Raw genomic sequence first — 18,594 nt, 5'->3', positions numbered from 1 at the left:
AGTTCAGTATGTAATATATCAGTCTCAGATGGTAGAATTAGTAGAGCTGGAAGACACCTTAGTGATCATCTTACCTAGCCCAGGCATTTTCCAGACAGAAAAACTGAGGCCCATGGAGATGAAATGACTTGCCCAAGGTCATAGAACTACTTCATAGTGAAGCTGGGACTAGAATTGAGGTCTACCGATTCCTAGTTCAGTGCTATCTTTATGCTTCTAAACTATTCATTAATGTTTTGGCAGTACTTCCTCTGAGACCACCAGCCCAACCCAAACTCCCATTCTGAGTTGGAGATCTCCAGAAAGTGGCTGCTATGATTCTATCGGGAGCCTAAGGGTGACCATATGGGACTGGACTTCCATTGCTATTACTCATATCCTTCTCATATTTTTTGTATGGGTAAGTAAATAAGCTAAAAGTTTAATTAGTTTTTCCCAAAAGTATTAAAAAGATGGTATAGCAGGAAGCATTGGGACAAATCATGCCCCCTCAAAAGCCTGGGATATATTGCCCCCAAAACACATATAGATCCATGTGCAGAGTGGAATTAAATTTAGGTTGTGATGCACTTAGGTAAGATTCATGTGTGGCCAAAAGATAACATAACTCTTGGTATTTTCTGGTCTGAATGTCTTTTCTTCAGTCCAGAGCTGAAATTCTTATCCAGTCAAACTTCTCAAAGCTGCCTCTCTCTTCAGGTTACTATATTTCTGCATCTATCTGACCTCTGTGTGACTCTTCTCTTGTATGGATGTATTATGTCCTTTTGGCCTAGTTTCTTTGATTGTAACTGGATGCACTTTCCAATACTGGTCCAGTTTCTTTGATGACATGGTCACTGGTGGGAGGGGAATAGAAGAGAAAAATCCTTTTATTCATCCATGAGTGGTTCTTCCCCATTGAACTGGAATTGTTAGCTCCCAAACCTGGACTGACCAATGTAGGACTGAGCTCATCCCTGGACTATGAATTTTATACACTGGCCCACTTGTGTCTGAGTCTTTTGGCCAATCATAAGCTATTTCCTCCATTGTGTCATCTGGTCAAAATACCATAATACTTTTAAGCTGATTTGTGCTCTTTGGTGGGCATTATTTGCACAATTTTCTAGTACCTTGTCATCGGCATTAGTAGATACAGAAAAGAGGGATGTAGGACTTACAACCATTTCAACTTTTAAAAATTTGGTTGCATTGTGTCACCCCAGCCACACAGTTCATTCTTTAGCAGCCAATATTCTGGTAATCTCTGTACTTAGCTACGTTTGTCTTAGGACAGCAAATACCCCTTTGTGGGGGTCATTTCTAAAGTCTTTCCAGCTTGGTATAACTTTCCAGAGATCATGTTCCCCTGGCCTAGCCTTCCAGAATATAAGGTCACCTCCACACAACAATAAGTATGACTCTTGTGATATCTAAATCACTACTATCCTTTGTAAAAAAAAAAAAAGATATATGTAAAAAGAGCTCGCTCACTTTTTCTCTCTTTTGCGCTCTCTCAACAACTAGGTATATAGAGTGCTGGTAATTTTAACTCAAGACCTGAGTTTAAATCCAGCCTCAAACCACTTCTTAGTTGTGTGACCTTGGACAAGTCTAAGGCTGTCTTAGTTTCTTTATCTGTAAAACTGGGATAAGAGGATCCCAGGGTTGTTGTGAGGATCAAATGAGATAATGATTGTAAAGCACATAGTAGGTACTGTGTAAATGTTAGCCACTATTATTATTATTATTGATATCATTATATGTTAAAATCTATTGTTATGTATGTATGTATACATACATATGAATACATATACATTATACATCTACATACATATATATGCATGATATGAGGTGGCAGCAACAGGCTGGCATAATGAGCAGAGAGCTGGCTCCCAAATCAGAATGATGTGGATTCAATCTCACCTGTGTCACCTATGGGCTGTATGATGTTGAGTAAATTGCAAAGATGGTACAAACCTCCACTGTTGGAGGGAATTTCTTCTCTGAGAGTTCCCACCAAATAAGTGAAATCATATGCCCAGTTCCTATCCCAATTATAGAGACATATGTATATAAATGATATACTTTATCTTGATAAAAATATAATATGCCAGTAAAAATAGATAATAACAGCTAACATTTGCGTAGCATTACTGTGTGCCAGGCACTAAGTTAAGTTCTTTACAATGATTGCTTCATTTGGATCTCACAACAACCCTGCAAGGTAGGTGTTACCGTCATTCCCATTTTTAAAAATAATAACATTTCCCCCCCCCAAGCCTTGTTTTGTTAAAGATCTCAGCTAGTCACTATAGCATGGTTCTTCTCAGCTGATAAATGAGTGACTTTTGGTCTGGGATATAAGAAGCAACATGTAGGTTATACATAGTAGGATAGATAGATAGATGGATGGATAGATGGATAGATGGATAGATAGATAGATAGATAGATAGATAGATAGATAGATAGATAGATATTGCTTTGAAATACTGTTTCATTTTCCTTTACAAAATCCTTTTGTAAGTACTGGGCTTTGTAGTTTGGGAAGGGTCTTTTTTTTGGGGGGGGGAGCCAATAGGCTCAGGCTGCCAATGGTAGTTCACATAAATGAAATTCAAAATAATCCTTGAGCAGCTGGCATCTCAGGATTGTTTAGTATCCTGGTAACTTTGTGCATCTCATTTATAGAGTAACTATGGCTTGACTGAGGAGTGGAAATAGAAAGCCAAAATTTTTCCCTGAGCAATAATTTAGTAATTCTTTTTTCTAAATAGAAAAACAAAGCTCATGTGAATTCAACTTTCTCTTGGTCTTTTCTCATCTGTAGAAAGAGGGAGTTGGAGTAGAGTATCTCTAAATTCTATTTCAGGTCTGATAATCCCTATTTACTATGTAAATCTGGAGATTTTTCTTTCTCAACTTCTTATTTCCATTCCCTTGCCCAATGTCTTAAGTTATAATCTGATAATCCTGTAGTAACAATCGTGTAAAAGATTCAATATTTATACCTTTCAGAAATGACTCCATTTAAATCTACATGATATTCAATGGGCAAAGCTGTAAATATTTCCCATAATGCATAGCTCCAAGGAGATATATGTGAATGTCTATTTAAAACTGGGGAGACCATGACCCTGGAACTTTTGACTTTGGCATTATGGTGATGAGGAAATATTGGTTTTTAAATGGTCTATCCCTCCCTTTTTTGTTTTTTTTCCCACATTATATGAAACTGCAAGAGAGACCCTTAATGAACATATTTTTAAGCGACAAAAGTTGCATAATCAATGCATACGAAACTTATTTCCATATTTTTGTCTCATTCAGGTAAAAGCTGAGTGAAAAAAACAGTTCCGGGTCATTCTTTGCAAGGTGACTGGCAAGGACAACTGTCATTCTGAAGCAGTTACTCTCCATCCATCCATATGTATGTGTATAAATCATGAAATTGGTTTGCCCTCTATTTAATTTTGTTGCATTAATTAAAATAAATATTTGGGGATTTAGTTATTCTTTAAGAATTTCATGAAAGGCTCTCTTGAAATAATTAAAGACACTCTGGGATGTTTCAAAACCAGTGTTGGGAATTACCATGTAATATTTCTCCCTAGGGAAGTTAGCCTACCAAGTACCTTTAGCCAAACTTGAAATTTCCCTTCCAACTTGTGTGGGATTTATACACACATACTGATTCAATTTTTACATTACCTTGCATTTCCAGAGTTCCTGGCACCAAACAGTATTTCTGCTGACATGGCTTTTTCTTGAGAACTTTTAACTTCCAAGTAGCAAATTATTTCAGCAAGCAGCCAATCGGATAACACCATGTTAAATCATTGGCACTCTGTATTTTCCCATAAACAGTAAAGTGCTTAGTGCCAGGAACAAAGGAAATACCCCTCAGGAATAAGTTTCCTATCAAAATATGCCTTTCAGAGTAGTTCATCAGAACAGCAGATGCAAAATAATTCAGAAGGATTATGAATTAAATAAAAAGTAGGGTAGAAAGAACAAATACCTTTAGTATCTTGCTCAGGTTCGCTTGCTTCTATTATTAAAAAGAAAATAAACAAAAAGCAAGTTATAAAAAAAAACCAATTCAGGTCTTTTGTAGGGGGAAAAAGCCCAAATTTACTGCAAGAAATGATCACTCTTATTTTACTGTTTTGATAAACTATATAACGGGGAAGAGCCAGAGAAATCATCTTGGAACAAGGAAACCTTTGTCTGAAAACCTGCTCCTATGAGGTTGATTAAAGCATGCTTCCTTCCCTTTTTCAAAAGGGAAACTAATGTGGTCAGAGAGAAATTCTACCCCTTTCCAAATTAAACCATTTAATCAATTGTAATTCTGAATGGCACTGCCTTTTGCTGGAGGTGCCTTGTCCAACACTGACCATATATATAGTCTTTTTACCCATTTCATTAAGTTCCTTATAGTAATTATTTCATCGTTATCCTTCCTCTCAAAGGTGACAATGATCTCACTCCCATTTTGATAGTTTTCTTCATTTCTTAGCTCAGCTTCTCCTCTTACATGACCTCTCCATAGAGTCAGCAATGCTGAATTTGTGCTCTCAAAGATCATTTCTATGGCAATAGGTTTATGTTATGATAAACACATTGTTAGAGGGTTTCTGTAGAATAAAGCACAAATAACTAATACCAATTCTCAGCTCTCCATCAAAAAAAAAACATTCTCCCCCCAATCTGCGCCCCGCCCCGCAAATCAATACCTCATTGGGAAAGTCCCTAAGGGGGGAAAATGACAAAGAACAAAATTAGCAGCTGTGTGTAGTAAGTTGAGAATGTAATGAAATTTTTAAAAAACCCCTTATACCAAAACCAAATTATTGACTTTATGGATCCTTTATATAAATTGGAGGATCAGTTCTAGTCCCAACAAATGTCTTTAGTCTGAAAGCTTGTAAACCTAGGCCTTGCCTGAAGTCATTGATAGTCAAAGTATCCACTTTCATTTCTGGGAACACCAGATGAAATAATAAGGTTTTACTTGGAAACTTCAAGGGATCTGAGAACTCATCTTTTTGGGAACTCTCTTAGTCAGTGCAAATGGCAATTTATTTGTACCTTCTTTCCTTTTTGATTCTTGTTTGTAACCCTCCATAAAGCAACCACAGAAGTTCTATCTATAAGGCTAATGGCCATTTTTCTAGATTCAAAAAATCTTTTTGGTTTCCAGGGCAACACTTGGCAGTCCATCTGCAATCCTTTTCTCTTCTTCCATAATTCTTCTACCTCTCTTTATGGTCATACAGATAGTTGATATTTTTACACCACTTCTGGTGCAGAAGTCATCACTGATAACATGGAGCAACTCATTCAGACCCCTGATACAACCTTCTGTTGCACTTTGAATCCCCAGAAATTTTTATTTTTGTAAAATCATAATATTTTACAATTTACACTTGTACAGCATTGTGGGAAGATCATTGGCATTTGAAAAAAACAGAGAGAGCTTTGGGAGTAGTACTACCCCAAAGTGATCCAGACCACTTTTTCTTCCTCATCAATGCTGGGTCCAATTCATCTTCCATTTGTAGTTCTCATATAATATATATATCTGATGGACTAACAGTGGGTTTTTCATTCAATTGCAGGTCAAAATTGATACTATATATACATAGATATGTAATATGTGTGTATGTATATATAATGTATATATGTATGTGTATATATGGGTGTCACTCATATATGCATATACATATATACGTATACATTTTCCTATTTAGCCATTGATGGATTGTATATCTCTGCAGTGGCATCCATCAAGGAATTTCATATGATCTTACACATAAATTAGATATCTTGTTGGAGGGAAGCCTTTAGAAATGGTTTTTTGCACTATAGAATCAAATGCTTTTTTGAAGAAAATTTTTTCAAGTGGAATCTTGTATTCTCTAATTTTCTCAATTATTTGTATGATTTGAAAACATGGTCTGTTGTAAAAAGTTTTTTTAATGAAAGCTTGTTTGATTCCTTCTAATATTATCATTGAGGATACCATCAAAGTCTGCCATGGCTATTCTCATTTAGATTATATAGAGATAGGGAAAGGAGGTAGATGTATTAGTTCCTAATTTCTTTGATTGCCATTGTGGGGGAGGGGCAATCATCTCAATTGGTATCTTTTCCACTCTTTGGTATTTACTTAATATCATGAGTATCTTATTTGAGATCTTAAAAATTGATCTTGAATTAAAATTAGAGCCTTCGGCACAGAATTTTTTTTTTTGCCTCTGTGTTTATTCACATCCAACAAAGGTTTCTTCAGCATGAACTATGTTATGTGTAGTGTTTCCTAAGTTAATTTTGTTCAGTGTCACTTCTATTTCTTCATGAAGCAGAGCAGATACTAAGATATTAAAGTTCCGTTGTGGTTGTTCCACTAGAACCAATGATGAAAATTGATGACTTCAGAAATAATAAGTTGGCCTGCATATGCTCTTGGTACAATCTGCCTTAGTTTGGCTCTTTGTAGGCTTTTCTCTCTCCATAATAAAATGTTTTTGAGGCAATGCTCTACATAATTTGTGATCCCTAATGTTCTGTAAATTTGTTTGTAATTTCTAAGGGTGTTGTCCCTGTCTACCATATCTCCCCATGGCAAGAAGCTCAAATGTATAGTAGCTGAGGTTTTTTCTGAGTTCTTGTGGTTTTGTCATTGTAGTAAGGATCAGCAGATTTTGTTAAGAATTTCTTACAATCACAGCCATGGATTTTATCCATTTCTCATTTTTCAGACTCAACAATTAATTAAAATAACTTGGTCAGGAGTTATAATAATTGCACACAATAAATTCTTTTTGTTTTTAGCCTTTCTTCTAACTTGGCATTGGATTTAATGTTTGCTCCAAAGGTGAAGGTGAATATCTGACTGCACATGGTTTGTTAATTCTGAAATTCTGCTTAATAATTAGTTGTTTCTTCTCTGTTAAGATATACTCAATTTCATTTCAGGGGGATATTCTTTAATATTTAAATTGTCTTTTTAAAAGACATATATACATATAACATATATACATGTTATAAATTATATATTATTATGTTATATAAATTATCTACATATTAGGCTTTTGGTAATCTCCAAGCCCTTGGTCTCTTTCATGCTTAATTCCAAATCACTTTGTTTTTGCTTTCTTTCCTGTTACCTACTTTTGCATTCAAGTCACTAAATACCAAGATATACAGGTTTAGGAGAATTCATTCATCCTTTGCAACAGATGGCATATAAACTGTAATTATCAACATGGTGATCTTTTGTCTCTGCTATTCATGAACACCATGAGATGAAATGACCAGTGTCCCATGAAATATTTCTTGTAGTATTTAAGCATGTGATAAAAACAATCCTTCAAACTTCCTAATTTATCTGCCATTTTTCTATTTACGTGAAACTTCTCTTTGTCTTCTGGTTTCATTTACAATGAGAATTTCAATACAGAATGGTTCAGTTTTTCAATAATCCACTAACCAATTGGACAATGGACAAAATTCTTGTATTTAGAGCAGCAACAGTTACATTAATGTTTTTAGGCTGGAAACTGTGTAGCAGATGATTTGCCCCAGTACAATATTCAAAGCCTTTTCATCTTTAATTGAATCTTTCAGAATTCTTGTTCTGTTGGCATTGCCTTCAGGAACCCTATCTCATGTCCACATTAGGATAAGGCACAGGAATAGGATTTTGCTGGAGGTGAAAACTTTTATATCAGAAAAAAGTCTTAATTATTCCCTAATGGATGCTGAATGGGGAGTCAGTAGACTCAAGTATGACTATGGCTTTCCCACTGGGTAAGTCACTTAATGTCTCTCTCTCATTCAGATCTTTCTGAACACTCCTAGTGATGGGGATCTTACTTGCTGATTATAAAGGTAGTCCATTCCTTGTTTGGAAAGGTCTAATTGTTATAAAGATCTTGAAATATAGCAAGAAGGATCCAACACAGACACAAATATGGAAGGCCCTACAAAACCTATAGTGCCACTTTTCATGTCCCAAGCAGGATATGGCTTGTGTTGCATAGAGGCGGTTCTTGGTTATGTGGAGGTGATTCCATTCCATTGGCGCAGTGATCATGAGTGTCTATGCCAGTGGAAAGGAAAGTTTGACAGGGTCTATACACCTGGAAAAATCTCTGAGCATGGTCCTGGCAGCTTGCTATGTTTGCTCTTTGAGCATTAGTGTAGTTAAGCACAGAGAGGTCCATTAGCAGAGATTTGGCCACCAAGGATTTTTTGGTTAATTCTTTTGGCCTTGAAATGGGTAAAAATACAGAATGTGCTTTTGATTTTGTGCAGTCTCCTCCAACGGCAGAAAAGGTGCAAAAATTTGCTAAGAATCACTGTTAGATAAACATGGAAACATTAATTTAACTGTTGCTATACTTGATATATGACCTTTGTCCAGTAACCAACCATCTGACACATTCCTGGAAGAACCAAACCACATCTATATTGATTTTTCACTATAAATGATACAAAATAGGATAGCTCACCAGTGTTCCTCTGAGAGATGACTACAGAAGTTGGCAGATGTGTTTTCATAATGCATCCAAAGGCAACACAAAACATCATTTCATGGGATGCTTGTATAAAGAGACCACCATGAAGATAATTGCAGCTTGTGTACCAGAATTAAGCAAAAGATGTTGAAACAGAATAATTCTGTCCTGGGAACTAAGGCATTATATATCTTGATATATCTTGATAGTTGCTGTCTTCAGTGTAAGGGTAGGCACCTGGTAAAAAGATGAAAAATCAAATTGGAAAATATGGCTCACAATAAGGAAATAAAAAAGGCTAAAGGTGTGTGGAGTGCTCCAAATCCTCACATGGCAGGGATGTGCTAGAGCCAGCTCAGACTGGCTCACAATAGCTGACTGTTAATTTTCAGGGTGAGCATTTATACCTTAGAAATAAGCAAATGCCACAAATCAAGGCTTGGTTTTTTCTTTTGCTGAATGAGTAGAAATGATGGAGAAACTGTTAATAGATAAACCTTTTAAGTGTCTTGTGCATACTTTTTTTGAGAGGCAATTGCTAAATATTTTTAGGACACTTCTCACACCTATATTTTATGAATACTTTCATACAGAGAGATCTGGAAGGTATTGGACATGGTTAATACTTAATGATGTCACTAATAAAAAAGGATATGACAACAGAGAAGAAATCATTGGTTACATGTAGACAGAGGTTATTTCATAATTGGCTGGTTGTAAGTAGTTAGAATAACTGCTTAAGGCAGGAATAAAGGGAAATAAGAAAAAGAATAAAGATTGGAGCAAAGTGTATGTAATTACAACAGCTACAATCAGATAAATTTAAATAAGCAACCAAGTCTGAAAAGTTGAAAATAGATTAAAATAAGGCTATTGACTCTGGCATTAAACATTTATTTGGAAAGTTTAACCTGTGTAAAACAGTTGCCATAGTTATTAGACTAAAAGAACCCAGAAGCTACCTTAGCCAGGCAAGAATATCCTTGCCTAATGAAGAGCAGGTAGCCATAGGCAACCCTGGTTTAGCGCACAAGCTTATTTGTAAAACAGAATATTATTTGTAATTCTAGAAAATGATATCAATGTCGAAAACATCAGTATCAATTAAAAAACCCAAATCATGAAAATACTCTAAGAACAATAAAGAGATGTAAATGAGAATCGGTCTGGGCATTTTGATATTTATCTATTCTTGTTGGTGATTATAACTACCACATTTGGTCTGTACTACACTATAAGGCCTCTTCAGTGAGATCTACATGTATTTTTAAGAAATTTAGTACCTTCAATTAGGAAAATGAAGTAGTAGAATTAATTTTGTTCAAATTATGAAATTTAGCTGGAAAAAGCCCACTGAGTTATTCCATCCATTCTCTCTCTCTCTTTCACACTCACACACATCATATCATGCCATGCCACACCATGCCACACCACGCCACACCATGCCACACCATGCCACGCACCGCACACCCTTTAAATAGGTTCTACAGTTTGACAATGAGCGAAACCCAGAACTGAGCAAGAGGAAGAGATTGTGCCATACCACATTAGGGAAACTGTAATGATTTCAATGGTCCCAAGCTGCTACCTGTTAGAAAAACCCGTTTTAATGTTTAATAGTTATAGTATAGCTCCTGTCATGGGTTATCACCATCTCAAAAGAAATTAAAATCGCAAATTCCCCAAAGGGCAATGGAAAAATACAAGGTGAATTTAAATAAGCAGCAGCATATTGTGAATGATGATTTTCACTTGAGAAGTATTGTGAAAGACATCATCGCGGATAACCATAATCATAAAAAGAGGTTGGCTAGACCTAAAACAAGAATGAGAGAGAGAATAGGTGGTTTGCCCAAGTGCCAAACTGGAACGCTTGACATATTAAAAGAAATCAGAGGAAAACTTCCATCGATCTAAGTGGATCCATTATAGAGGACTGATTTATGTAAAGACATAGGAGGAATTGAATAGGGTGAGAAAGTTGCAGTCTTCGGTACTACTGGAAACTCCCACATTCATGAAATCATAGATTCATTTAAATATTTAAGTAACTATCATGCAGAATATAATATAATCATTGCTTGAGTGAAATACAAAATGTTAGAATAGTTCAGAGGAATGGAAGATGATTTCTGACAAAAGGGAGCCAGGGAAGTGAATCAGGCCTGGGAGGGTTTGCAGTTTTTCCAAAGGTATGAGTGTGTGCAGGGCCATACCAGGAATGGGGAATGGTGAGAGTAAAGGTTGAAAGGTGCTAGAAACAACCAATAGTTTGCCTGGAATGTAGTGCCAGATAGGATAGAAAACACCCCAGGTTAAAAATGGCCTGGAATGGTAGGCTAACGAATTCGTACTTTATTCTGCAGGGAATAAAGAGCCTTTAGAGAATTTTGAACAAAGGAATGGTACCACCAGATGTGTGCATAAAGATGATTAATCAGGCATCTACATGAATCATACATCATTTTAAAGGTGTCATGACCACCCTAGGCCCAAACTTAATATGTGGTCATGCATGGGAGTAACTCTCTTAGTTATTGCAGTAGTTATTTAATTCAAAATCTATTTGAACAATTTTTCCCCATCTGGTTAGGTTAGCACATACAAAATGCACAATTATCCTGGGCTAGTTCACCCTCAGACAACATCATAGTCCCTTGTTCCCAGAGGGTGACCATATTGATGCATAACTTAGTATGAACACCATTTCTCATAATGCAGCCCAGCCCTTGAATAGCTAGTACAGATGCCAGCTACTATGCTGGAACAAAATGCATAATCAATGGTCTTAGCTTGAACAGTTAAATTATTTTGTCCTCTTTCTGTTTTGAATTAATGAATGAAAAGCATTTATTATGAACTAAGCACTAGGGATACAACTGCAAAATGTACAGTTTTTGCCTTCAAGGAGTTTACAATCAAATGAGAAAACAAGACTCATAGAGGATGGTAGCCAGGGAAGGAAATCCTGATCTGATTTGAGCAAAGTCACCAAATGTTGAGTGGAACAATAGAGTTGTTTCTAAACATATAATTTTCAGATGCAATGGTGATATGGTGATTTTGTTTGATTATAATGTTTGAACTGTATAGACATACAGTGTAAGTGTTTGAAATCCTGGCTCTGCCACTACTTGTGTGTCCTTACCTTTGGCAAGTCACTTAACCTCTCTGAGCCTCAGTTTCCTCATCTGTTAAAAGAAGGGGATTAGACTAGATGATCTTCTAAGGTCCCTCCTAGCTCTAAATCTGTTTCCATGATTTGACTTTTTTTTCTTAAATTTATTTATTTTTAGTTTACAACACTCAGTTCCCCAAGTTTGTGAGTTCCAAATTTTCTCTCCCTTCCTCTCCTCTCCCCGCCCACCCGAGACAGCATGTAATCCAATATAGGTTCTACATATACCTTCCCATTAAACCTATTTACACAATAATCAAGTTGTGAAGAATTATAACCAATGGAACGAATCATGAGAAAGAAGAAACAAAACCAAAAAAGAAGGAAAAAAAGGAGAGTAAATAGTTTGCCTCAGTCTGCATTCAGACTCCATAATTCTTTCTCTGGATGTGCATAGCTTTTTCCATCATGAGTCTTTTGGAGCTGTCTTTGAACGTTGTATTGCTGAGAAGAGCCAAGTCTATCAAAGGTAGTCATCACAGATATTGTGTGTCTGTAATCGTGTATAATGTTCTCCTGGTTCTGCTCCCCTCATTCAGCATCAGATCATGTAAGTCTTTCCATGTTATTATGAAGTCATTTCTTATAGCACAATAGTATTCCATTACATTCATATATCACAACTTGTTTAGCCATTCCCAATTGATGGAGAATTGATTTCCAGTTTTTTTGCCACCACAAAAAGAGCTGCTATAAATATTTTTGTACATACTAGTCCATTTCCCACTTGTGTGATCTCTTCGGGAGACAGCCCTAGAAGTGGAATTGCTGGGTCAAAGGGTATACCTTTTTCAGGTGATTCCACTTCACCTCCACTTCATACCCTTTTCAGCCTAACCATGAGCAACTGATGTTTATTCTGTTTATTTAGATCTGGTTTTATTTGTGTGAAAAGTGTTTTGCAATTGTGCTCATACAGATGCTGGGTTTGTCTTGGTAGGTAGACTCCCAAATATTTTATTCTGTCTACAGTAACTTTGAATGGAATTTTTCTTTCTATCTCTTGCTGTTGGGCTTTGTTAGTAATATATAGGAATGCTGAGGATTTATGTGGGTTTATTTTATATCCTACAAATTTGCTAAAGTTATTTATTATTTCAAGTAATTTTTTACTTGATTCTCTAGGATTCTCTAAGTACATCATCATATCTTCTGCAAAGAGTGATAACTTAGTTTCTTCTTTGCCTATTCTAATTCCTTCAATTTCTTTTTCTTCTCTTATTTCTAAAGCTAACATTTCTAGTACCAAATTGAATAATAGGGGTGATAATGGACATCCTTGTTTCACTCCTGATCTTATTGGAAATGCATCTAGCTTATCCCCATTACATATAATGCTTACTGATGGTTTTAGGAAGATGCTACTTATGATTTTAAGGAAGACTCTGTTTATTCCTATGCTTTTTAGTGTTTTCAATAGGAAGGGGTATTGTATTTTGTCCAAAGCTTTTTCTGCATTTATTGAGATAATCATATGGTTTCTGCTAGTTTTGTTGTTGATATGATCAATTATGCTTATAGTTTTCCTAATATTGAGCCAGCCTTGCATTTCTGGAATAAATCCTACCTGGTCATAGTGTATTATTCACGTGAAAGTAGCTGTAATCTTTTTGCTAATATTTTATTTAAACTTTTTGCATCAATATTCATTAGGGAAATTGTTCTATAATTTTCTTTCTCTGTTTTGACTCTTCCTGGTTTAGGTATTCGTACCATATTTGGTGTCATAAAAAGAATTTGGTAGGACTCCTTCTTTGTCTATTTTCCAAAATAGTCTATAAAGCATGGGAATTAATTGTTCTTTAAATGTTTGATAGAATTCGCTTGTAAATCCATCTGGTCCTGGAGATTTTTTCCTAGCGAGTTCATTGATGGCTTGCTCAATTTCTTTTTCTGAGATGGGATTATTTAAGTATTTTATTTCCTCTTCTGTTAATCTACCCAATTTATATTTTTGTAAATATTCATCCCTTTCCCTAATATTATCAAATTTATGGGCATACAATTGGACAAAATAATTCCTAACTATTGTTTTAATTTCTTCTTCATTGGAGGTGAATTCACCCTTTTCATTTTTGATACTTTCCATTATTCTCCCGAGCCCTTTTCCTATTCTCTTCCCTGTTCATTTTGTCAGAAAGTGAGGAACAATGACAGCCAGAACTCACTAGACCCTGACAGCAGAAAGCATTTGTCATATGATTATGTCATGTGATTGTGTCATATGGGTACATCCTACCATAATCACCACAATGTGCATCAAGACACTCTGAGATAAATAAATCCTAAAAAATATGAGAAGAGATGACAACTCCCTACTTCCGCTCTTTCTCCTTCTTTCTATGGTGTTTTTCCTACAAGAATTAGGGCTGACTTACTTCACTGTTTTTGAATGAATGAATTAATTTAGGATATTTTCTTCAAGCTACGTTGCCTACTTATCCCTATTATAAATCTCATCACAAGCGAATGTCTCTGATATGTTCAGATTCCAGTGAAGAGAATTTTTAGGAAAGCTCAAGGTGTAGAAAAAAATATAGGAAGTGTGTAGGGAAATATGATAAATAAAAATAAACCAATTGGTGTTGACCTCATAAGAATAATTTAAATCTCTGTACTGAGAGTGACACAAATCTTAACATCTAGTACCTATTTATTATGTGGTGAGATCATATAAGAGGTAGTAGGATACTCTGGTGATATTTTATCAGTAAGGTGACCCAGTGGGAAAAGATCTGGCTTGGCAGAAATAATTTAGAAATAGATCTGGAAGTCAGTAATGAAGGGTTGTTATTCATAAAATTATGAGATGTATTAATAGAACTATGCCATGGAAAAATTGGAAAGAAACCACTCTACTGCACTCAAGAACTATACAATATTTATAAAATTCTTTTGGGGGGGCACATTTCACAAATCCTGCAGAGAAACTAAAGAATATTGTATATACCTTCAGGTGAGCATAATGTCTGAGTACATGCTGATGTATTTTACCATGACTCCTTGAAAAGTTTACAATTTAATGGGAAACTCCTTCCATTGGTGCAGACCCTCACCCCACCTCCCTATTTTGTAAGTCATTATAGCCAAAACATTTATCACCCAGTGATAAATGATTTACAATTTAGGCTATCCATGGACAATAAACACACAATGAACTGCTGGGCCAAATAAGACCAAATATCTCGTGTTCTGATTTTATAATCCTCAGGAACCTCCATTGTATGTTAAGGTATCAAGGTGGTATTTCGGTGGAAGATATACTAACAGAAGCACCATGGTATGGCAGAAAGAATGGATTTCTAATGAGAGGACCTGGGTTCAAAGTGCAGCGATACTATTTACTGCCTGTGTAACCTTGGAGCAATCATTTAATCTCCTTGATCTCAGTTTTCTCCTAAAAAATATGAAGGTTGGACTAGATGACCTCTATGTGAATGTTCCTGTCCAATTATGAGCATCCCATGAAATGATGTTTTGTGTTGCCTTTGGAAGCGTTATGGAAGTGGGGGTGGAGGTAGGCAATGTTTAGAGAGGACAAGGCCAAGAATATGACGTTAGTGCTGGATCTTTGTTCATAGGAATAGAAATCTAGAACTGGAAGGGACCTACCTATGAAGCCATCTAGGATAGCCCTCTCATTTTACAGGTAAGGAAACTGAGGCCCAGAGACATTAAGTGACACATAATTATTATCACAGTTTTTAGGTTCCCCTCTTTGGGTTGGGGGTAGGAGGAGTTTAAATATATTGGGACAATAACTTATGACCTGGCTATAAAGAAGCGATTGGATCACTAGCTGAGAGTTAGGGAAAGGGGTCAAGTGTGAGAGTCAGAGTAAAATAGCCATTAGTAGGGGTCTACCCTGCATGGGTCCACCTGGGACCATAAGTTCAGAATGACAAAACTGAGTGAAACTGGGGGAAAGATAACATGATGTAAGAAAATGAACGTATACACTGAGGAAGGTTTTATTGTCTTATGCTACCAGATAGGTGGCCTGCACAGCACAGAGATGAGGGGTGACTTCTTCATCAAGGCCTAAACTGGATTAAAAAATCCAATATCTAGAAAGTGCTCCGAGGGGTGAACCAGAATAAGGGGCTGGATGTGAGAGTGAGTGGTTGGGCCACAGCACACAGACTTCTAAGGAATGAAGAGCAAGGCAAAAAAAAAAGTCTGAAACATTGGGGAGGTAACTTTGATTGCCAGATAGGGAAGAATAGTTTCTCAATGAGAGTTGGTTGGGGGCAGGAAAAGCAAACATAGTGTCCTTTTATTCCAGAAGATGATTTACCTTACAAATTATTTCTACACCTCTCCCCCCAATTTAATTTCATAAAAGAATACATAGATCCAAATCCATGTAACAGGTTTCTGAGGAATGACATTATATAAAATACAACTTTACAACAAGATAGCAAATTTGAGAATTTCTTTTTTGGATTGTGTGAATATTGCTAATTAGGGCAAAATGGAATTCTTCATTCAAAGTTTAAAAAATGTAGGAAGGCTCTAACTATATAGCAGAAGCACTTCCACACACCCTTTTGGAAAAGGGGATTTGTCTACTGGTAAGCTTTCTCACTTGCTGGTCTTCAATTGGCTTCCATTTGTAGTGAATTGTGAGAAAGCTTTTGAGGCTAGTTAGGAATCATATTTTCCCATGGTTCTGGACTTTTTCTTTTGTTAATGATCACATCATTTTTGAAAAATGGGCATAGAATACATGGACATAAATACTGTTCTAAATCTGTCGATACTTAGAAATGTGATCAAAAGAATAATGTTTTTCTTTTTTCATCATGGGTTGGAAGATGTTCATTACTGCAGTTTTGAGGGATGGTATATGGAATAAATCTGGTATATGATATGTTATATATGCCTGGTACATGGAAATGTGGCCAACACATTCTAAGACTTAGTACTATCTCTGCCTCTGATTCTTGCTATCTATATGACCTTGGGCAGGTCACTTAAGCCCTCCTTGGCCTCAGTTTCCTCATCTGTAAAAATACAAGGTTAGACTAGATGGCCTCTGAGGTTCCTTCCAGATTTAGATCTATAAGCCCTAGGATCACGGTTTTAACTAGCATAAGGTGAATTGGGCCTTGCCCCACAGTGCCAGTTTTGGGGGATGGAATATACTTTCTCCCATGCTGTATGGGCACAATGGCCCTTTGGTCCTATTTTTAACAAATTGTATCTAAAATCCAATTCTTTGCCACAACTCTGGCCTCTCTTCTCAGCTTGATTATTTTTGAGTGAAAGAAATTCTAGCTACACGTGTTGGTAACCAAAAATGGGCTCCTTAGCACTTAGTCAACAAGTGCCCTTGAATAGTTTGGCTTTTTTTCCCCTGAACTGAATGCTGTTTGTATGTTGGATTGGAGTAAGCTTGTCGGCCCCTTCACCTTGCTTCCCTTGCTTAAGCTGATCGAAAGAACCTGTGCTTTCCCTGGAGTACCTTACACCCCCGCAGAAGCCGGATGGTTAAAAACAGCTTCCATTGGAGCCAGAGGCTGCTACAGTTACAGCTACAGCCACAGCCGAAGCTGAAGCTGAAGCTGCCGGTAGCAGAGCTGACCTATGGGAGGAAGCTGAACAAGGACTTGAGGCCAGTGGGTAATCTTTTTACCATAGAGGAGAAGCATGTATATGATTTTGCTTTATACCATGATGCTTCTCTGTGGCCTCCTGGTTACTCTTGTGAGGCGGACTTATTGGGCCTGGAAGCTTTTGATCAATATATCAAAATGGGGATGCTGGTTCATGGGTTGGTTACTGTGGAGCCTAAATATATGCTTTGATTCTTCTGTCTCCTACTTTGAGAGTTTCTTATATCTGGCGGTTCCGAACCTTTCAGACATATATATGGTTCTTTTTGAAATTATAAACTCTGCCCTCCTAATACACTACAATACTAATAAAAATGTAATGGTAGGTGGAAGGTGAAGAAAGAAGTCTTATGGCTATCCTCAAACTAGAGGACTTTCAGCACATAGCCTAACCACTCAATTCCTCAACCTACTCACTTCCTTCCACCCCATGTCAGCCACACACAATTGATCTTGCTATCATCCACAAATGTACAACTCTATATTCAAGATTTTCGAAATCATCCCCTTGTCTGATCATAACCTATTGGCTTTTCATCTCTCTTTCTGCCTTCCTTACAAACCCCACTCTGTCTGCACCATAACCTCCAATTTCTTGATCCTTCAATTCTTTCCCAGGCCATCTTCCCTGAACTAGCCTCTTTCCTCTTCTCTCCATCTTGACCCTTTGGTGAAACGATTCAACTCTATGCTGCCCTCCTCTCTTGAATCCATAGCTTCTTTATCATATCATTAATTACCTGCTGCCAAGCCTCAGCCTCCAATCACTCCTACTCTTTGATACCTTCACTCCTTTACACATATGGCTGAACAAAGATGGAGAAATTTACGTAACCATTCTGGCTGAGTCCGCTACTAATTTCTGTTAAAAAATCTGAAGTGGACCTTCACTGCTGCTAGACAATCCTATTATGCCTCTCTTATTAAGCACCATCCCATTCACCAAGGCAACTTTTCCATCCCTCCTTAAACTTCCCATTCTCTCAGCTGAGAATCTTATCTCACATTTTACAGAAAAAAATTGAGGCCATTAGCCATGAGCTCCCTTTTCTCCCCTCTTCATCATCTCCTGTCACTCAGATGTCTTCTGCCACTTTTTCCTCCCCCACCCTTGTCTCACATGATGAAATGGCCTTACTCCTAACCAAGACCAAGGCTTCTCTACTTGTTCAAGTGATCTCATTCCATCCTATCTCCTCTAACAGATCACTCTGCCTTGTAATCTCCACCATTTCCCTCATTTTCAATCTCTCCCTGTATACAGGTTCATTTCTGCCTGCCTACAAAC

At 36.8% G+C, this 18,594-nt stretch overlaps 1 protein-coding gene across 2 annotated transcripts in view; it reads right to left on the bottom strand.

Annotated features, from left to right (window-relative positions):
- MUSK (muscle associated receptor tyrosine kinase) overlaps positions 1–18,594 on the bottom strand; it is a 208,486-nt gene that overhangs the window by 69,213 nt on the left and 120,679 nt on the right. The window contains exon 6 of one of the 2 annotated variants that reach the window (XM_036739041.1): positions 4,004–4,033. The exons of the other annotated variant lie outside the window; for it this stretch is intronic. Coding sequence (XP_036594936.1) covers positions 4,004–4,033 — 30 coding nt within the window. The remainder of the gene's footprint in view (positions 1–4,003; positions 4,034–18,594) is intronic. 2 annotated transcript variants of the gene reach the window in all.

This window comes from Trichosurus vulpecula, chromosome 9, assembly GCF_011100635.1.
Source record: "Trichosurus vulpecula isolate mTriVul1 chromosome 9, mTriVul1.pri, whole genome shotgun sequence".
Classification (NCBI taxonomy): Eukaryota; Metazoa; Chordata; class Mammalia; order Diprotodontia; family Phalangeridae; genus Trichosurus; species Trichosurus vulpecula.
The sequence above is the reverse complement of the archived record's forward strand: the minus strand, read 5'-3'. Positions and strand labels throughout refer to the sequence as shown.